This window comes from Fusarium verticillioides, chromosome 5, assembly GCF_000149555.1.
Source record: "Fusarium verticillioides 7600 chromosome 5, whole genome shotgun sequence".
NCBI classification, from domain to species: Eukaryota; Fungi; Ascomycota; class Sordariomycetes; order Hypocreales; family Nectriaceae; genus Fusarium; species Fusarium verticillioides.
The window spans coordinates 1149169-1166124 of record NC_031679.1 but is presented as its reverse complement, the minus strand read 5'-3'; the positions used below and the strand labels follow the sequence as shown (position 1 = coordinate 1166124).

At 48.1% G+C, this 16956-nt stretch overlaps 8 protein-coding genes across 12 annotated transcripts; 6 read left to right on the top strand and 2 right to left on the bottom strand.

Annotated features, from left to right (window-relative positions):
* Positions 1-743: 743 nt before the first annotated feature.
* FVEG_03015 (cellular nucleic acid-binding protein) lies at positions 744-3355 on the bottom strand. 5 transcript variants are annotated; one of them, XM_018890581.1, is made up of 10 exons: positions 3188-3355; positions 2812-2888; positions 2503-2590; positions 2173-2192; positions 2081-2115; positions 2018-2031; positions 1942-1956; positions 1773-1894; positions 1597-1723; positions 926-1544 (listed from the first exon to the last, which is right to left on the bottom strand). In XM_018890581.1, the coding sequence occupies exons 2-10, from the start codon at positions 2848-2850 to the stop codon at positions 1396-1398; spliced, it is 609 nt and encodes a 202-aa protein (XP_018746919.1). In that variant the 5' UTR covers positions 2851-2888; positions 3188-3355; the 3' UTR covers positions 926-1395. The 5 variants fall into 5 exon arrangements, with proteins under 5 accessions (XP_018746921.1, XP_018746922.1, XP_018746920.1 ...); XM_018890583.1 differs by lacking the exon at positions 2812-2888 and having other exon boundaries at positions 744-1544; XM_018890580.1 differs by having other exon boundaries at positions 2812-3355.
* Positions 3356-6067: 2712 nt separating this feature from the next.
* FVEG_03016 (hypothetical protein) lies at positions 6068-6193 on the top strand (the record flags this gene model as incomplete). The annotated part of the gene is made up of 1 exon (XM_018890585.1): positions 6068-6193. One exon carries the CDS (start codon positions 6068-6070, stop codon positions 6191-6193), a length of 126 nt encoding a protein of 41 aa, XP_018746923.1.
* A 186-nt stretch (positions 6194-6379) lies between these two features.
* FVEG_15166 (beta-lactamase) lies at positions 6380-6791 on the top strand (the record flags this gene model as incomplete). The annotated part of the gene is made up of 2 exons (XM_018904287.1): positions 6380-6485; positions 6523-6791. The coding sequence occupies 2 exons, from the start codon at positions 6380-6382 to the stop codon at positions 6789-6791; spliced, it is 375 nt and encodes a 124-aa protein (XP_018746924.1).
* Positions 6792-6840: 49 nt separating this feature from the next.
* FVEG_15167 (hypothetical protein) lies at positions 6841-7234 on the top strand (the record flags this gene model as incomplete). The annotated part of the gene is made up of 2 exons (XM_018904288.1): positions 6841-6961; positions 7014-7234. The coding sequence occupies 2 exons, from the start codon at positions 6841-6843 to the stop codon at positions 7232-7234; spliced, it is 342 nt and encodes a 113-aa protein (XP_018746925.1).
* A 436-nt stretch (positions 7235-7670) lies between these two features.
* FVEG_03018 (hypothetical protein) lies at positions 7671-9496 on the top strand. The gene has a single exon (XM_018890586.1). The coding sequence runs from the start codon at positions 7946-7948 to the stop codon at positions 9173-9175; it is 1230 nt and encodes a 409-aa protein (XP_018746926.1). The 5' UTR covers positions 7671-7945; the 3' UTR covers positions 9176-9496.
* Positions 9209-11245, bottom strand: FVEG_03019 (hypothetical protein; the record flags this gene model as incomplete). The annotated part of the gene is made up of 2 exons (XM_018890587.1): positions 9209-10977; positions 11026-11245. 2 exons carry the CDS (start codon positions 11243-11245, stop codon positions 9209-9211), a joined length of 1989 nt encoding a protein of 662 aa, XP_018746927.1.
* An 851-nt stretch (positions 11246-12096) lies between these two features.
* On the top strand, positions 12097-14094 carry FVEG_03020 (A/G-specific adenine glycosylase; the record flags this gene model as incomplete). Its single annotated transcript, XM_018890588.1, has 1 exon — positions 12097-14094. The coding sequence occupies one exon, from the start codon at positions 12097-12099 to the stop codon at positions 13963-13965; it is 1869 nt and encodes a 622-aa protein (XP_018746928.1). The 3' UTR covers positions 13966-14094.
* A 259-nt stretch (positions 14095-14353) lies between these two features.
* On the top strand, positions 14354-16821 carry FVEG_15168 (hypothetical protein). The gene is made up of 2 exons (XM_018904289.1): positions 14354-14501; positions 14555-16821. The coding sequence occupies exons 1-2, from the start codon at positions 14414-14416 to the stop codon at positions 16543-16545; spliced, it is 2079 nt and encodes a 692-aa protein (XP_018746929.1). The 5' UTR covers positions 14354-14413; the 3' UTR covers positions 16546-16821.
* Positions 16822-16956: the final 135 nt, after the last annotated feature.

Genomic DNA, 16956 nt, shown 5'->3' with positions numbered 1-16956 from the left:
GGGTGATGAGTCTTGATAGATCTAGCCACGGTGTAAATGTCAAGGACTCAAGGAGACAACTCAACTCAACACAGATCATGCTTGTGCTTGTGTTACCAACCCAAACAACACTTTCAGTGGCGCACTCGACTGGCTCCGATTGGAAATGAAGGGCCCTTTCAGAGGTTGTATAGAAAGTGTCCGTCTTCTATATAATTGATTCATGTGTATTACGCAGCAAAGCCCGAGTAATGTTCTTGCTACCATGGCGCTATCCATATAAACAGCTTTATATAGAATCCAGAGTCAGGCTGGTAAAGCTTCCGACTCTTTGACCTTGATTTAAATGACATGACAGTCAGCTTGATTCTATTTATCCCGCTGTCTGCAGTCGGCCTTTATTATCAGACCCCCTGATTTTGAAATTAACAAGCTATACCAACAGCCTAGTTCATTGGATATCTGTGTTTTAGGCCGCTAAAGTGCTTGTTGAGTTTCACCTATATCGGCTGGTTATTCAAAAATTCAGCCGAGATTGTTGTAAAAGGTCTTTCATGCTGGATCCTTATCTTGGTCCGTGGGCTTGATATGAGCCCCAACGGGCCACGTCAGGAATCCGTGTGCACTCCGAGTCGGGAACCGTTCTAGATCTGAATCTTCGTCACACAGCTACTCCTGAAGGGTTCCTGTATGCGTGGCCAGCAGCTCGCTGGCTATTTCGTCATACCAAGCTGACTGAACATGCTATTGTCCGAATAGCATGCTACTGATCGGAGTCTGTCTTAATAACAACAGGCCGACTGTGCTGGTGCGTCCAAGAGGAACGACCACCCTTTGAGCCTTGTTCACCTTCATTCTACACACCGGCTTCTGCTAGTAACGCAAAGCATAGGTCGGCAATATCGAAACACACAAACAGTCACACCAGGTTAGAGTTTCCACAACGTTGGGACAACGCATTTCATCTCGACTTGACTACCAAAGGAGCACCCCCAGCTCTCCTCAGCTTGGGTTCTCCACTTGCAGCGAGTAAGCAGAGCACCAGAGGTGTTGTAGAACATTGCATGCAAGACACCAGATATTTTCAGTTTGATCTCGTCACCCCCACCCGTCACCATCCGTCTGTCTCAGAGTCGAGTCGATTTCATGGTCGTAGTCGTTCGTTCGTTGTGTGACGAAATCCAATGCCGATATGTTCCAATCAAAGCTGGTCGCCGCTAGCCACTCGTCGAGAATCGCGCACGGTTTGTTTTGTGAGCCTCCATTCTGCCGTGATAATCATAAGAAGTCGTGCGAAGAAGTTGAACTTTTGCCGAAATGCCATAAAAAGAACTAGGAAATAAATTGTCCGTGGGTATCAACGAGTCTCCACGTCCACCTCGCCTCAGTCGCATTGCTGAGTCACGAGCCACCATTTTAGTTGCTGGGGCACTGAGACTGGACGTGTCCAGGCTGCTGGCACTTGTAGCAGATCTTCTCACCACCAGCGGACTCCTTGGGGCAGTCGCGGGAGTAGTGGCCAGACTCGCCACAGTTGTAGCACTTCATGCCGTTGACACATTCGCCTGTGATTTGGTAAGCCAAGATCAAACGCTCCCGCATAGAAGTACAACTTACGAGACATATGGCCGTAGCCGCCGCAAGAGTAGCAGGTCTTGCCAGCGCCACCACCGAAGCCACCACCATAGTTGTTACCGTAGGAGGACTTGGAGCAGTTGCGGGCAATGTGGCCGATCTCACCACACTTAAACATTGTTAGCCGTAGCCGTAGTCTGAAGGACAAATGAACTCACCTTGTAGCACTCGGTAGCCTGGCCGCTGCCGCCGCTCATGGGGCAGTCACGGGAGATGTGGCCGGGCTGGCCGCACTTGTAGCAGGACTTGTTATCCTTCATGGGCTCGGTGCAGTCACGGCCTGGGATGAATTAGCGACGGTCAAACAAAAGAGGTGAGACGACATACTCATGTGGCCCTCGCCTGATAGCAAAGGAAGTTAGTTGACAAATTACGTATTGGAAAAAGAGCCAGTAGGTCTCACCACCGCAGTTGTAGCTAGATCTGAATTAGTAAAGAAAACTCAAAACTCTGAGAGAACACTCACCACTTAGCAGGACCCTTGGTAGGGCAGTCGCGGGCCTAGAGAGAACGGTGAGTAGGTTGACAGAGACAAAGACGTCGAAATGCGAATCATACCTGGTGGCCAGTAGAACCGCCTAGAAATCATGTTAGTGTTTGTTCAAGTGTAGAAGAAAAGTATGTGGATCCGACACGCCGCAACCGATGCTGAATGAGATTCAGAGGCCACTACCAAGCCAGGTCTACGGTGAGCGTACGGCACGCGACGCCGTGCATAAACACATCAAGGGCAAGCCACAGCATCAAGCCTAGAACCTAAAGAAGCAGCGCACTGTTTTGAGTCGCCATTGGGAACAAAGCTAGCGCAGAAGCTTGCATTGGTCTGGAAACAGGTCTTTGTGCGGAACATGCTGATGAAGGAGTCTGAACGAGATAGATCGAACTTACAAGAGTAGCAAGCGCCACGGGGCTGCTGCTGTTGTTGCTGCTGGAAGGAATCCATTTTGAGAAATTGGGTAGTTGTGTGAAAGGGTTTCTGAATTCTCGAAGTCAGTCTAAGAAGTGAGGCACAGAAGATGTGAAAGTATGAAAGTGTGTTGAGGCAAAAGCTAGAGTGGTCACCCGCCTCCGAGATCTGATAGAGGCAAGAGATTGGCGAAGGGGGGCTGATGTGTAGTGACGGAGTTGCAGAAAGTAAGAAGAGGGGCAACTGGAGGAAATTGAAAAGGTTTTCTTTGCGGACGAGAAAACACAGACTCTTTGAACCAAAATGGCTGAGAGGCGTGAGAGAGTCATGAGGGCGATTCAGAGACTCTTGAACTTGGCAATTGGAGCTGTAATCGCATTAAAACAGTGATAGACTGCCGACAATGGACGGTTTCCCAACGGCTCGTCCCAATGGCTTGTCATGGGAGTGGACAGTGAGTTTCAAGCCCACTGTCAACGTTCTCATAGCTGAAAGTGGTAGGCGGGGGCGGGGTGCAGAGATTTCCCAGGTAATTTTGCTCCAGGATTTTTTTTCAGGCGAGCGCTGAGAGATGATGATGATGATGCGAAAGAACGGCAGCGAAGTGGGAGTTGCTGGTAAAGAGGCTGCGCGTTGAAATCTGATAAAGTGAAGCCGTGGACTTACCGAAAGGTTTGATTTGCTTATATTTGCAAGGGGAGAGGATCAAACGAGAATTTGAGGAAAGTTTGTGGTGATGTGTGAAAGAGAGAACCAAGGCCGAATTCCAGAGTTTGAGGGGAGTTTTCACGCGCTTTGACGGGTTGAGTAAGTGCGGGTCGACTCTGCATACCTGCCTTGCCGTCTAGTAACCTTCCATTAGTCTAAAGTCCCTGGCCCAGTGCGTTTCTTAACCCACAGTGGAGGCCTGACTTCTCGCTTCAGGGCTTAAATCGTTGGCCCTTCCGCTGCAAGGGACGGCTTGCAGCGAGTACATCTGCTGGGCTAGCATCGTGGATTTGGATCTAGCCGGGGCACTGTGCAATCACCCGATCACATTTTACTATGTACAGATATTCGTATCCCAACACCCATTCACCTGTAACTACCCGAGAAATTGATTTAGATAAATTGGTCCTGTTATTGTGTCCAACAGGCATTGGCTCGCTTATCGTTGTTCTCGAAAACATCGAGTCAAACCAGGATGCACAATGTCAGTCTGACAAGGCCTTGCTTTATCATGGATGGGTCGATACCGTCTGAGTTGGCCATTACACAACATTTAGAGCTCTTCTATTGGTACTCAAGCCTTATATGGCGACGTTGTACAGAGATGATGCAAGATGCCAAAGCCGGTCAAGATGCGACATTATGGCTATCATCACTTTTGTATCACTCGACTTGTGCTTGTGAGGCTGAGTGTGATAGGTCATAATCATCTATCAGAGCCGAGCCAAGCAGAAAGGTACAGCAGTTGTGATCTTTTGAGGGACCAAGATATGTCGGATGAGATACTCTGTGACCTCTGATGGCAAATCTTCGCAGAAATTGCTCTTAACGCACTTGCCAACGCCGTCAAATGACCTTGCATCAGACGCTGTAACGTGATGAAATGCAGTTGCCCTAGCTTACCATGCACAATCAGGCGAGATCGCCAAAGACGCGGCGCGACCGCACAGATGGGGCAAGGTGGAGGCTCTAGCTGTTTCAGGTATAGCCTGTGAAGCTATAATTCGAGATCCAGATCGGCGCAACATAGCCAAACACCATCCAACATCATGAGACGACTTATCAACGGAGGCCTGAATACTGCCCTCGGTCTAATTCGAATGCATACGAGACAATAATTCTCAGAAACTGTAAATATAGCCGTTTCTCCAACAAGCTCATTCTTCAATAGTCTTTGGCCTTTAGCTGGTCAAGAGCCTCACCGGACGCTGGCAACTAAGGTCAAAGGATGTTGTCTCCCACGGCGAGACAACTTGGCTGTCTGACGTTCTCCGATTTGGACTTGTGCTCAGTCTCAACATGGGCGTTGTGCGCCCTTGTAATCGGAGAATTGTACGTACTTGGTAGTAGAGTGTTACACAAAGCTGCTGTGCGCCCTTTAGTAGCCTCCTCAACGACAACGGAATTCGATCAGTCTGAAGCAGTGCCTTGTTTTCGATGATGAGATTTCTCTTTCTTCCTCTGTATCAGACACGGATGGTCTGATTTTCTGTGAAAGGCTAGTCATCGGGATCTCTAGTAGTGAGAGGAAATCAAACGATGTAGTAGCCTGGACGTTGACGTTTGAGAATATCACCCAAGGTCCCGGAACTGCCTTTATACACGATAATATCTATTTACTAATTAGGTTTAATTACAAGATACTGATCAGTTCCTGTTGTTCATCCACTCATAAACCTGACAAGGGGAGTATGCCGGCTTCACTGCTAAATCACTGCGAAAAGAATATCATTTGTTGGCATTTCCTTCCGCAGCCAATGATTGCTGTTTCCTGGAAATACTGAAGCGGAATTCAATTAGACATTAATGTATTTCATTTGCAAAAAGCCGAGTTTGCCGAGTACCTGGTGATTGCGCTTGAGAGAAATAGCTACTATCTAATTTGAAGCCATCAATCTCTTGAAGGGAATGTACATCATTCTGCTGGGATCTAAACAGGCTGGAGTAACCCATAAAACTACAATAGTTCAGTAAGATATCGTCGTGTATCAGGCCAGTCGATGATCCTCATGAACCCTCTGGATAAAACAATGCGAGGATGTCTTCCCCCGTTGCCCCCTCATCTTTCCCTTTATAACCTATGACTTCATTCCACACAGTTTTATTCCGAGGAAGTTTCCTAATAATCTTCATTCTGGCAGTACAATAGCAGTGCTAATCCCTTGGTATTGGTCTTCTCATGATGTTGGCAACCCTCCTGTCATTCCACGGGTCAGTGACAGCTAAGGTAGTGAACATCCCAACATGTCCCCCCTTCAACGGTCCCCTCCGCAGGTTGAGTACTATCACGGTTTTCCCTGTTATTAGCACTCCGCAAGACTCCAACATCTTTTAAAGATGAAATACCGACCAATATCGCTAGGTTCTTATGGGCCTCCTCATGACGCCCGTCACTCTGCAATTAGGGTTTACGAGCCACTTGGACCAGATTTGCAGATGATCCATGACGTGCCCAAGCCGGTCTTCAATTCATGGGTCCAAAAGCAACGAAAGAAAAGGTACATTGTAACCCATGTTACGGTCACTGGTACTAGAGAGGGGGCTATCTTTGCTGGCGTTATGGAAGAAGACAGAAAGCCAAACAAAATGGTCTGGACACTTGAGGATGGTATTAAGAACTGGGAGCCGTTTCTTGAGAGAACAGAATCGGTGTTCAGAATGAGGACATAAGAATTCAGTTCGTACAGCACGCCTAACGACCGAACATATTGCATTCTGCGTCACGAGAATCGTGGAAATGAGATTGTCGCTCTGCACGCCGACCTAAAAGAGGAGTATTTCCAACATGTCTTCGCCAGTAAGATAACGTAGCCTTTCTGGCGTCCCAAGAAGCTCTTTATGTCTAACGATCTCGATATCGCTGGAATCTTCATTGAAACGAGTGTTGGGGATTGGTACAGCGACACACACCTGAATGAAGTAGCCCTCGAGGCGACTATCAATGGACAGACATCAGGTGTTTGACCCTGGCGGATATATAAAAAGCGGCGTATATGAGGGCGAGGGGTTTTACAACGTCATCTTTCAAGAACTTCTAGAACCAAGGACTCATCACTGGTAGTCACAGAGGAACAACGACAGACTTGTCGCTTGTACGCCACAGAGCAAGAAACCAAGTTCCTAAGGAAGCATAAATCACTGGACTCGATCATGGAGAAGTTCATGAAGACAAATGGTCTCAGGCAAGCACAAGTGGCTATAACATCGAAGGGTGTAATCATGGCTGAGCGCGCCTATACATGGGCCGAAGATGACCGTGAGACTGTTGCAACTAACGATACCTTTCTTGCCAGGCGTGAGTAAGGTGTTCACTGCTGCTGCCATTGACCACCTCATAAAGCGCGGCAAACTCTCCATTCGGACAAAGGTCTATAAGCGAATAGGCTATTCCGCAAAGGACGAGCGGGCCATGAGTATCTCTGTCAAACATCTGCTCGAACATAAGGGAGGATATGACCGACGTGAAGCTAGCGAGGATATCTCAGTAGACTTCAACAAAGAATATCTTTCGAAGCTTGGGTATAGAGCTGTACAAGACTTCGCCATACGAACACTGGCATGATCGTACTATCCAGGAAAGTCACCTGAATGGATTAGATCCGCTGCGCCCGATGTCAAATAGATCAGTTGCTGCAGTGTACCGGGGATACGGTGCTATTATGGAAGAATGCAGCGCTGCGTTTTCTCTCAAAGCGAGTGCCAGCACCATTGCCAAGTTTGCTGGGTTCCATGGTAAGTACTAAGTTCATGTCTTTTGGCTGTCTCTAAACTAACAATTTTATAGCTGTGAGCGGAATTGGGCTTCGAAAGAATGGTTCTCGTCGGGGTGACTTCGAAGGCGCCCGCACCCACGTCGAGAGCAATGAGTATTTCGACTTTGCTGTGGTGCTCAACACTAGAGACTTTGCTTCATTCGATGATCTGACAGAGAATCAAGTTCACCTGCTCCAAGATGACTTGATGCCCAGATTTCCTCGCTCGAAGAATAAGAAATGGGGGTATTGACGGGGGTGTGATTGACAGACAGAATGGATGAGATTTATACGAAGCCTGCATTTGTGTTAAGCCCATTTGGATTGTCATGAAAGCAAGGGACTTGCTTGATTCCGTTATCAGTATCAGGTTCTTTAGAAAACCTGACGCAACTACAGGCTCAATAGTTAGTATCAGCTAGCTTCAATTAATGATTTAAGTACCCAGGTATGAATGATGTCTGGGGACAATATCCAACATCATGTCTTTTAGAATGCAGATACACTCAACGGCTCCTTATTTAAAAAAAAAAAAAAAAAAAAAAAAAAAAAAAAAAAAAAGGTCAAATGGAGATTGTCTTGTCTTCAATTATTTGTAGAGTACATGGAGTGTTATCTTGGCGACTGGTGGATGTCTGCTCCTCATGAGCTGACATCGTCCCATTCGCTCATTCCAGCAGGAGCTGTCTCACGCTATTCAAATCAACCTCAGATAACGTTAGTACAACGCCATTAAATAACCCTTGATCGACGCTCGATACCCTTAAAATCTCACTGGAGGTGTTTTGATAATCGGCTTATCAAGAACCTCGCATCTCAGCCTCCCTGGCCTAATCATGACTAACGATGACCCATCACCAAGTTAGACTTTCGTCACGACCTTGATCCAACAGTGGACCTTTTTCACCTGAAACCTCCACCAACCTTCATCTTTCATGGTTTCTCACTGTGTATCGGCCTCAAAATGTCTTTTTCTGCAGACGGCGATGGCCGTCTCGACCTCAAACGCCGCGTCCAGGATATGGACAATGATAATTGGAAAGAAGGCCATACACGAGTAGCAGGGCAAAAACACTTCAAGTCCACTGCCAACGTTCGAATCGTGGAACGACTCAAGCACATAACATGGGCATGGTTCACATTCGTCATGAGCACAGGCGGTATTGCGCTATTACTACATTCAACACCACATCAGTTTCGAGGTCTGCAGGTCATCGGCAAGATCTACTTTATCCTTACTTTGGTCCTTTTTGTTACCATCGTATCCGGTCTTGTTTTCCGCTTCATGAAGACGCCGTATGCGCTGAGGAATAGCTTGATGCATCCCACTGAGGGTCTTTTCTTCCCGTGCTCTCTACTCAGCCTCGCTACTATCATTGCGAATGCAACCGTATATGGAATCCCCGCTGCTGGCCCGTGGCTAGCTACTGCGTTGCGAGTCTGTTTCTGGCTGTATGCTGGCCTTTCGATCTTATCCGCTATAGTCCAGTTCTACGTCCTATTTACCGGAGCTCATTTGCCTATTCATTCCATGACACCAGCATGGATTCTACCAGTATTCCCAGCAATGCTCACTGGGACTCTCGCTTCTGCTCTCATGTCCTCTCAGAGCCCGGAACATCGGATGTCAATGCTAGTAGCTGGTCTGACTTTCCAGGGTCTTGGGTGGACAGTATCTTTGTTCATGTATCCATTGTATTTGGGCAGGTTGATGCAGGATGGTCTTCCAGCACCAGCAATGCGGCCTGGCATGTTCATTGCTGTAGGCCCAGCCGGATACACAGCGGTGGCCATCATTGGTATGTCGAGATCACTTCCAGAAGGCTATGGCTACTTTACGACACACCCAATGGCGAGCGAAATCCTTCGAGTGCTGGCACTTTGGACTGGTGTATGGATCTGGTGTGTCGGCTTCTGGTTCCTTGGATTCAGCCTCTTTGCCGTTCTCGCCTCTGCATTAAGATGGAAGTTAAAGTTCAGCATGAGTTGGTGGGCTTTTGTCTTCCCGAATATCGGCTTCACACTAGCTACGGCGTACATTGGTGAGGAATTACAAAGTGAAGGGATTAAATGGGTGTCAAGTGTAATGACAATCTTGCTCGTGATTATGTGGTTCGTTGTTCTGTATGGAATGATCTCAGCGGTGATTCGCAGGAAGCTTTTATGGCCTGGACGGGATGGCGATGAATCTTAATCAGACTGCTTAATGAGACTCTTTAATGGTAGACTAGAGAATTCGATAGTTGTAGATCCCAGGTTGGTCCCCCACACTGAGGAATTCTTCCTCGTCTGTAAGAGGCGCAAACTTGCTAAAGTCCCTATTCTCAGCCCAGGGCTCTATGGTCTCTCCAGTCATGCTGACCTGGCCAATTCGACGGAACTCTCCCTTCTCAATGCCTCTAACAAGGACCAATGCTTCACCAATAGGACTTCCATCACGAGTAAAGCGGCAGTAGAAGACTGAAACATAAATATCGACAACCTCTTCAGCCAGCACAGTTGGGATAACATCATCGAGCAAAGCCCTGGTCACCGACAAATGTGTATATGCTCCCATGGTTGCCTCAGTTGGACCCCCTGGCACTGTAACCTGGTTTTGAACAAATCGCAACTTTCCGCCTGGTACGAACTCTAAAGCCTGTTTTTCCGTGAGGTGATTCGATAAATCGATCGTGTTCATAGAGAGACGAGCCTTGATCAATGGCCCGTGAAGGACAATGTACCCGCCAGAAACTGAACCAAATTCTGACCCCATTCTTTCAACAGATGCCTCAATGACAGTGGCTGTACGGACCCAAGGCTGTTCCGTCTCTGATAGTTTTATGTTTATCTCCTTGCTCCCTATCAGGAACTGCTTTTTCGTATCTGGTGCTGGCTCCACGGACGCCCAAGACCACGATGGGGCGCGGTAATTCAGTGGCGGTGACACTTTTCTACCCTCACTTATAGTCCATAATAGATCTTGAAGAAGAACATGGCGCCATATTCCTGCCAGATAAGAGTCTGCTTTAATCTTCGCATGACTCTGGTAAAAGCTAGCGATACCGGCAAATGCTACCAAGCGATCGGACTCAAATGTGAGTGAGCGTGACATGTATTCTTGCAGCAAAATATGCCACACGAGCTGAAGACTCTCTTCACTTTGGCTTTCCATCGAGTACAGGGCCCCCGGAGCCATCGTATGGATGTATTCTCGATGAACGTCAAAGTCAAAGCCTTCGCATGTCTCGTTTGCGGCAAACCCTCCAGAAGTCATATCTGAGGCCGAGGTCCACCAAAGCTGGTCTCGAGCGACATGGATGGTCCTTGGCGATAGGATCCATTCTTGGAAGACCCATCCCCTGCGAAACAGAGGCTGGGCAAGAACTGCGTCGCAGAAAGCGGATCTGTTCACAATCCTCACAGGCACAGGTGGAATCTGATTCTCAAACCCTGTCCAGGATGGAATGATCTCACAAGGATGCTTCAGCATTGGATGTTGTTGTTTGAGACCAGCTGCAGAATCTTGGGCAGCAGTGGCGGAGATTGTGACATAGGAAAGGGAGTATATAGAAGCCATTTGTGCAGCTTCTGTCTGCCAATCATCCTTGGAATCCTGAATGATACAGAGCGAGTCAATCCAAATGTACTCAACGTCTAGCGCATTGGCTAATCTGATGGCGTCTTGAAATGTTGGTGGGATCGTACCGAAGGGGATGTTCTTAAAGAATGTATCTCTCAGAGACTCCAACAACATGAGTGGTTGTCCTGCGCCCCAGCGATGACTGAGGGCGATGTAACGAGTAGATACGTCAAAGCCAACCGTATTGACTAGTTTAACTGTAGGGTCTCCTGCGAGATTAGCTGACGATTGGCAGTGAAGCAGCCTTGTTGGCAGCCGAGGTGTCAATCTTGATATGGTTGGCGATGAACTAAGCCAGCTTTTGATTCGTAGCAACGATTCTTGGCGATCGTACTTGGGCTTCCATATGAATCGGTTCTCTCCCTTTGAAAGGTCTAGTTTCATTAACATAGGTGTATTGGAAAGACGGGCCTGATGCTTACCAACCGTTAAAAAGGCATGGTATATTTGAAAAGTATGGCCCAGCCACTTCTGCCTACCCCAAGTGACATACAGAAATCCAAGAGTGAACATGCCAGAAAATGTTCCCGGCTGTGGCTTGATGACGGGGATTCCAATAATATCCTTCCCCATTTCCTTCATGTCTTTCAGCCTCTGCGGTATGGCCGCTGGCTGTTTATCTGACTGTATTCTCTCCGACATAACAGCGCATAGACTACACTTGTCTGCATTTTTAGCCAAGTCATGGAGGCTGTGATGGAGATACGGCGTTGCTTTTTCTTGTCCTGCTGCGTATTCCAGTCTGACTTTCCATTCAGTTACGTCTTTCGTGAAGCCAGGGATTCCAAAATCAGTGTCTTGAACATCAACCAAGTCTTTCTCGGCCAGCACATTAGTAGGGACATAATGCCCCTGAAAGATACCAGAACATGCTTCACAAAAGTTCGTGGATATGGCCGTTGAGAACATCTCGCGATGTTTAATTATTCAAGAATGTTCGTGGATGTGTAGCTGTGAATTCAGTTCAGGCTGAGACGAAATGAGGCAAAAGGGAGGGAATGTCGACTTGAGCGCTTAGAGGGGAGCATGATGAGGCCTGTCGTGCGGCTGCAGGCTGCAGGTTGGCCTGCGACTAGACAAGGGGGGTCTGTCATCATCTAGCATCTCTGAGCAGTCCACGATTCATATCTACGAAGGAAGCCGACATGTAAGAAGTGGTAGATTGCCGAGGAAACTAAAATATGCGTATTAGGTTCGTTAACCTCGCCAATAGTGAAGAATTCAAGGTGGGAGATATGGATGTCTCGGTCATAGCCAGCTAATTTGTTAGGCGTCGGGAGCGCTAAGTTTAATTAACCCACCCGCGAAACCTCGACGGTAAATGCTGCAACACCACGAGTATTGTCGTCTTTCTCTATCAGCTTTTCTACGAATACTTTCATTTTACTCAATCCCATCATGTATCACTAAGGAAGACTTCTTGTTAATACAGTTCTTTGAAAACACATTCACATTCACATTCACTCAAGAGGCTGTCAAGGAAACACGGCATCATGGACAAATTCCTTCAGAAAACTCAAGCGCGAGCAACGCGTTCAAGTGCGATCAATGCTTCGCAAAAATTCTTATCCCAATTGGAGCCTGAAGATGATAAGGATTCCGTAATTAAGAATCGCGTGGCTAAGCGCCCTTCACCTTCTCACGACGAAGACTTTGACGCGTCTGAGAGAGACGCGACGCCAAAAAACGATGTCAAGCTGCCTATAGCAAAGCGGAGGAAAACGCAGTCCGCAAGAGGCAAAAATGCAAACTCCAAGATTCATGAGACTCTGTTCTCATGTGAAGGAGAGACATGCCAAAACCCATGCACCCCTCCGTCAAGACATCATCCTCTCTCATATCACCGGCCCCTGTTACTGAAACAGTCTGCCTCTCGACAGGCACTTCTCAGCTGGTTTGACGGCGTGAGTACCAAGCGTTCGATGCCATGGCGCAAGACCTGGATAAATCCAAAGGATCATGGTCAAACAGAACTTCGCAACCTTCTGGAACGGCGAGCGTATGAGGTCTGGATCAGCGAGATCATGCTGCAGCAGACGCGAGTTGCTGTGGTCATAGACTACTGGAATAGATGGATGGAAAAGTGGCCCACGATCCAAGATCTCGCTGCTGCAAGTGCCGATGATATTCTCAGTGCCTGGCGTGGCTTGGGATACTACAGCAGAGCAACAAGAATTCACGAGGCGGCAAAGCTTGTAGTCAACGATTCGACTATGGAAGGACTGTTGCCTTCCTGCACACAAGATCTCGAGGCAAAGGTTCCTGGTGTTGGGCGATACACTGCCGGTGCCATTTCAGCCATTGTCTTTGGGCGAGCTGCGCCGATGGTTGATGGCAACGTTTTACGCGTGTTGAGCCGACAACTTGGGCTATTCGGCAATGTGAAAACCAACAAAGTCGTGATCGATACACTATGGGCCGCTGCCGATGCTTTGGTCAAAGCTGTGGCGCAGGACGGGACGAATGCTCAAAGCGACGAAGAAGTCGAAACAAGCGATCGCCCTGGTCGATGGGGACAAGCACTCATGGAATTGGGAAGCACAATCTGCATACCCAAGCCAAATTGCTCCGAGTGCCCCATTACTTCGACCTGTCGTGCCTACGCCGAAGGACAAACGTTGATCGCAAACAAAGGCCGTGATACAAAGATTGGGGACATCGAAGATTTGTGCGACCTCTGCGAGCCCTTTGAAGAATCAACGAATTTAGACGAGCCAGAGGTCAAGGTGGAAGCCAAGACCTCCAAAAAGACCAAGGCAAATGGAGGACAAGGCAAGCAGATGACCTTGGCCGCATTTGCCTTCAAGGGGCTATCTGGAGATAAGAAGGCTTCCTCGAAAGTAGAAACGGGTCCAGGTCCTCGAGATACGGAGATCATTGTCGATCACGCACGCAAATTCCCGCTCAAAGTTATCAAAAAGGCAGTCAGAGAAGAAGAGACATTAGTCTGCGTGATTCGCCGCGGCGACGGGCAATATCTGATTCAGAAACGTCCAGAGAAGGGACTTCTCGCTGGCCTGTGGGAATTTCCTAGCTATATTCTTGAAAACTCGAAAGAGGGTAACACACCGGCAAAGCGAAGATCGAAGGCATTGTCATACGTTTCCAAGCTGGCAGGTGAGCATGGAGGCAAGGCAGTGAAACCTAAACATGTGGAAGAGCTTGGCAGTGTACCATGGATTTTCTCTCATTTGAAGCTTATGATGCATGTCCACTTGTTCACCCTTGAAGATGGTGACTTGAATGACACGAAGTCGCTTGCTTCAAGTCGACTGAGATGGGCAACTCCTGAAGCTGTTGATGAAGAGTCCATGGGTACTGGGATGCGCAAGTGCTGGACACTTGCCAAGGATCAAGACTAATGAACAGTATCAGTTGTATACCTTAATTATAGCGAGTGTATTTTTAGATGCATGTCATGGCACATAAATAGGTTTTGGAATAGAATAAGCTGGAGCTTTGGGGAGTTTTTGGAATACCATTAGTACCACAATTGTCCTACTTCCACATTTCACATAATCAAACTTCCAATGAAAGTTCTATCCATAGTAGATTTTCCAAGCTCCTCAGATTCCCTTTTGTCTTAGATTTAAGTTCTTGATTCATAATGAGTCCTCCGAGGGTGGTCACGTGCGTGCGCCGACTGCAGGCGTCCCTTAAGTGGAAATCGCCGCGTCGGTATCGGTAAACTGTGGAGACGCGTCGAGGTTGCATCAGCCCAGCTAGTCCAGGTACATCACTCCTTCGACCGTTATACATCCTCAGAAAAGACGAGTCAACAGAAATGTCATTTGGTTTGTATATAAAACGATGACAAGTTGGCTTGCTTCTGGTCGCCCGGCTCTTTTCGATGCCATTAATAATGCGTGTGATTTAATTGACCAGCAGATCGCATCAGGTACGTCATTAACTTAAGAACATGGCGTGAATGAGATTGTTAACACGCATTAGATCTTGCAAAGGCCCAGAAGGAACTTGATGAAGCTCTCCAGCAGCGAGATGATTACGCGTCTAGAGCATCTGATTTGGCGGATGAAAATGCAAGGTTGAAAGAACAGCTCCAGCAAGTAACAACCAAGACGGCAGAGAACCCACAGGCATCAGCCCAGCGAAAATCGCCAGAGAGCAAAACACCAGAAAACGAACCAGACTGGAAGCTCGAGTGTGCTAAAGTTAGCCACAAGTTTAAGGCACTTTCGGTAAACTTCAAACAGGCAAAGGATGCCTTGAGGAAAAGAAAAGAGGAGCGCGATCGATGGATTAATCATGCGACGATGCTGGAGAAGAGGATCAAGGCAGCTGAGGACGAGCATCGAATCAGCATCACAGATCGTCAAAACAGAAGCTCCCGGGCAACCACGCTCCCTGTGGCAAGGACAGAAAACGCTGCTCCCAGCCCCAGTACCAGTTTCACTTCGGAAACTGGCCTTGAGCAAGCGGACCTGGAACTTCCACCCCTAGCAGCGGCGTCTCTCCATGCTGATAACAATCAACCCATTCTCGACACAAAAGCCGCCAACCCTAGCTCGGATTCTACACAAAGCGAGGGGGAATCGAGGCCCCACGATGAGTATCTACCGGGTCTTCCTGAGCTACCGCTTCAGGGCTATGTCAGCGAAGTGAAAATTAAGCAAGAACCGACATCTGACACACCAGTTGTTGTGTCAGAAAGAGAGGTACGGAAGAGGAAACGTAACGATGCAGATCCCAATGACTCGCCATTACAAAAAGTGAAAGTTGAGCCCAATGAGCGATCCTCGAGCCCCATACAAACGTTGGGGCCTGCTACTCTCCTTGCACAAGAAAGTATAGACTTAGGAGATGTTGCACAAAGATTGTTGACGCCCAGGAAACGACGTGAGCTAGAAGAGTCACAAAAGTTGGAGCAAATGCATGCCTATGCATTTGCTCCAGCCACGACCCCCAAGCCTCTCTTTGTTCGACCCGACCACGTACCTCAGACAGCTCGGCCAATCGAGCGAACCTCAGCACTCACGCCGTTGAGTGTAAATCGAAGAGTGGTGCAGTCAACTCGAGAAAAACCAGACACTCCCCTCAGAAAGGGGCTGGGACGTGGTATCTCGACCCTGGCTGAAGATGGCGAGGCCTACAGAAAGGACAAGGATGCAAACACAACTCCTAGGGGGAGACTCGATACACTGTTGAACAGTCCTGCCGCCCAGAATTCACCTACCAGTCGACTCACTCCCAGAACGGCAACAAGACCAAGCACAACTACGGAAGACCTTGCAATTCCAGGGCGTCGAGTGTTACCATTCGAACAAGGGAGTCGAGCTAGAGACAGAACTCCCGCGCAACAGATTGATACCCCGAGTCGAACTACAGATGTGGGCGCTGTCTCCAAGTTTACACCCCAGAATATGCGGTCTCCTGTGGACTCCAAGGAAGGGACCCTGCGACGCAAACCAATATCGGAACTACGACCTGACGACTTCAAAATCAACCCCCAAGCCAACGAGGGTCACGACTTTGCTTTTTCTGATGTGGTGCGTGACAGAGACGAGAGGTCTCGCATGCAAGGCTGTACCGATCTACATTGTTGCGGGAAAGATTGGCGCGCCCTCGCTCTGTCTGATCGTCCAAAATCCCCTCTAACAGCTGCTCAGCGACAAGAGGAACAGAAGTTGCTGGAGGAGTATCTGGGAGATTTTGCATACCGCCTGGGAACCATGGACAAGAGGGAGAGAGAAGAGTTGTGGGTTGAGGCCAAGACACAGGAGCTTGCCAATAAGTATGGGACGCACCGATTCCACTACTCAAGAATGCGAAGTCCTCCAGGCTTTTGGAACGCCGACTTCCCTAACACGCAGGAGTTGGAGCAAGAGAGATCAGAGGCTGCTCAGCGAGAAAGACAGACGGTCCGAGACAGACATCGGGAAGCTATGAGACCTGGTGGTAGATGGCTGTTTCGCGATGAGTAGATTTGGATGAATGGGAGTAATTGTATTGTCAGGATACTGAGCGTATATTCTTTTGTCTTTGTGGGAGTTCAGGTATCAAGGTTACAGGGTGGGATATGAAGCATTGGTACAGGTACAAGGAGTAAACTGGATCATATTGGAATATCTCGAAAGCTTATAACTGTTATCATCATGGCTTGAGTTGTGTTGAGCTTGTTTAGATGACCCTCTAGCTCGAGCCAACGAGTAGTTGCCGTGATAAGGTTGAGAGTTTAAAAGAGGCTTCAGCCCCATCGCACAAAGGTAAAGAACACCAACGAACACATAGTTATGGGCAACATATTACTGTCTAATGATCTTAGCCAGGATGTTGATATTGGAGAGCGATGCCGGGGCTTGGCCTGGAGTGAGTGGATCCAAGTCCCCTCGTTT

Bases quoted from the DNA above. Each gene is read 5' to 3' on its own strand.
- FVEG_03015 (XM_018890580.1), bottom strand. From the start codon at position 2,850: ATGACTCTCTCACGCCTCTCAGCCATTTTGGTTCAAAGA. The intron at 2,591-2,811 runs GTCTGTGTTTTC...TCGAGAATTCAG, and splicing joins CAGCCATTTTGGTTCAAAGA to AAACCCTTTCACACAACTAC. The intron at 2,193-2,502 runs GTAAGTTCGATC...CATGATTTCTAG, and splicing joins CCGTGGCGCTTGCTACTCTT to GCGGTTCTACTGGCCACCAG.
- FVEG_03018 (XM_018890586.1), top strand. From the start codon at position 7,946: ATGTCTTTTTCTGCAGACGGCGATGGCCGTCTCGACCTCAAACGCCGC.
- FVEG_15168 (XM_018904289.1), top strand. From the start codon at position 14,414: ATGACAAGTTGGCTTGCTTCTGGTCGCCCGGCTCTTTTCGATGCCATT. The intron at 14,502-14,554 runs GTACGTCATTAA...AACACGCATTAG, and splicing joins TGACCAGCAGATCGCATCAG to ATCTTGCAAAGGCCCAGAAG.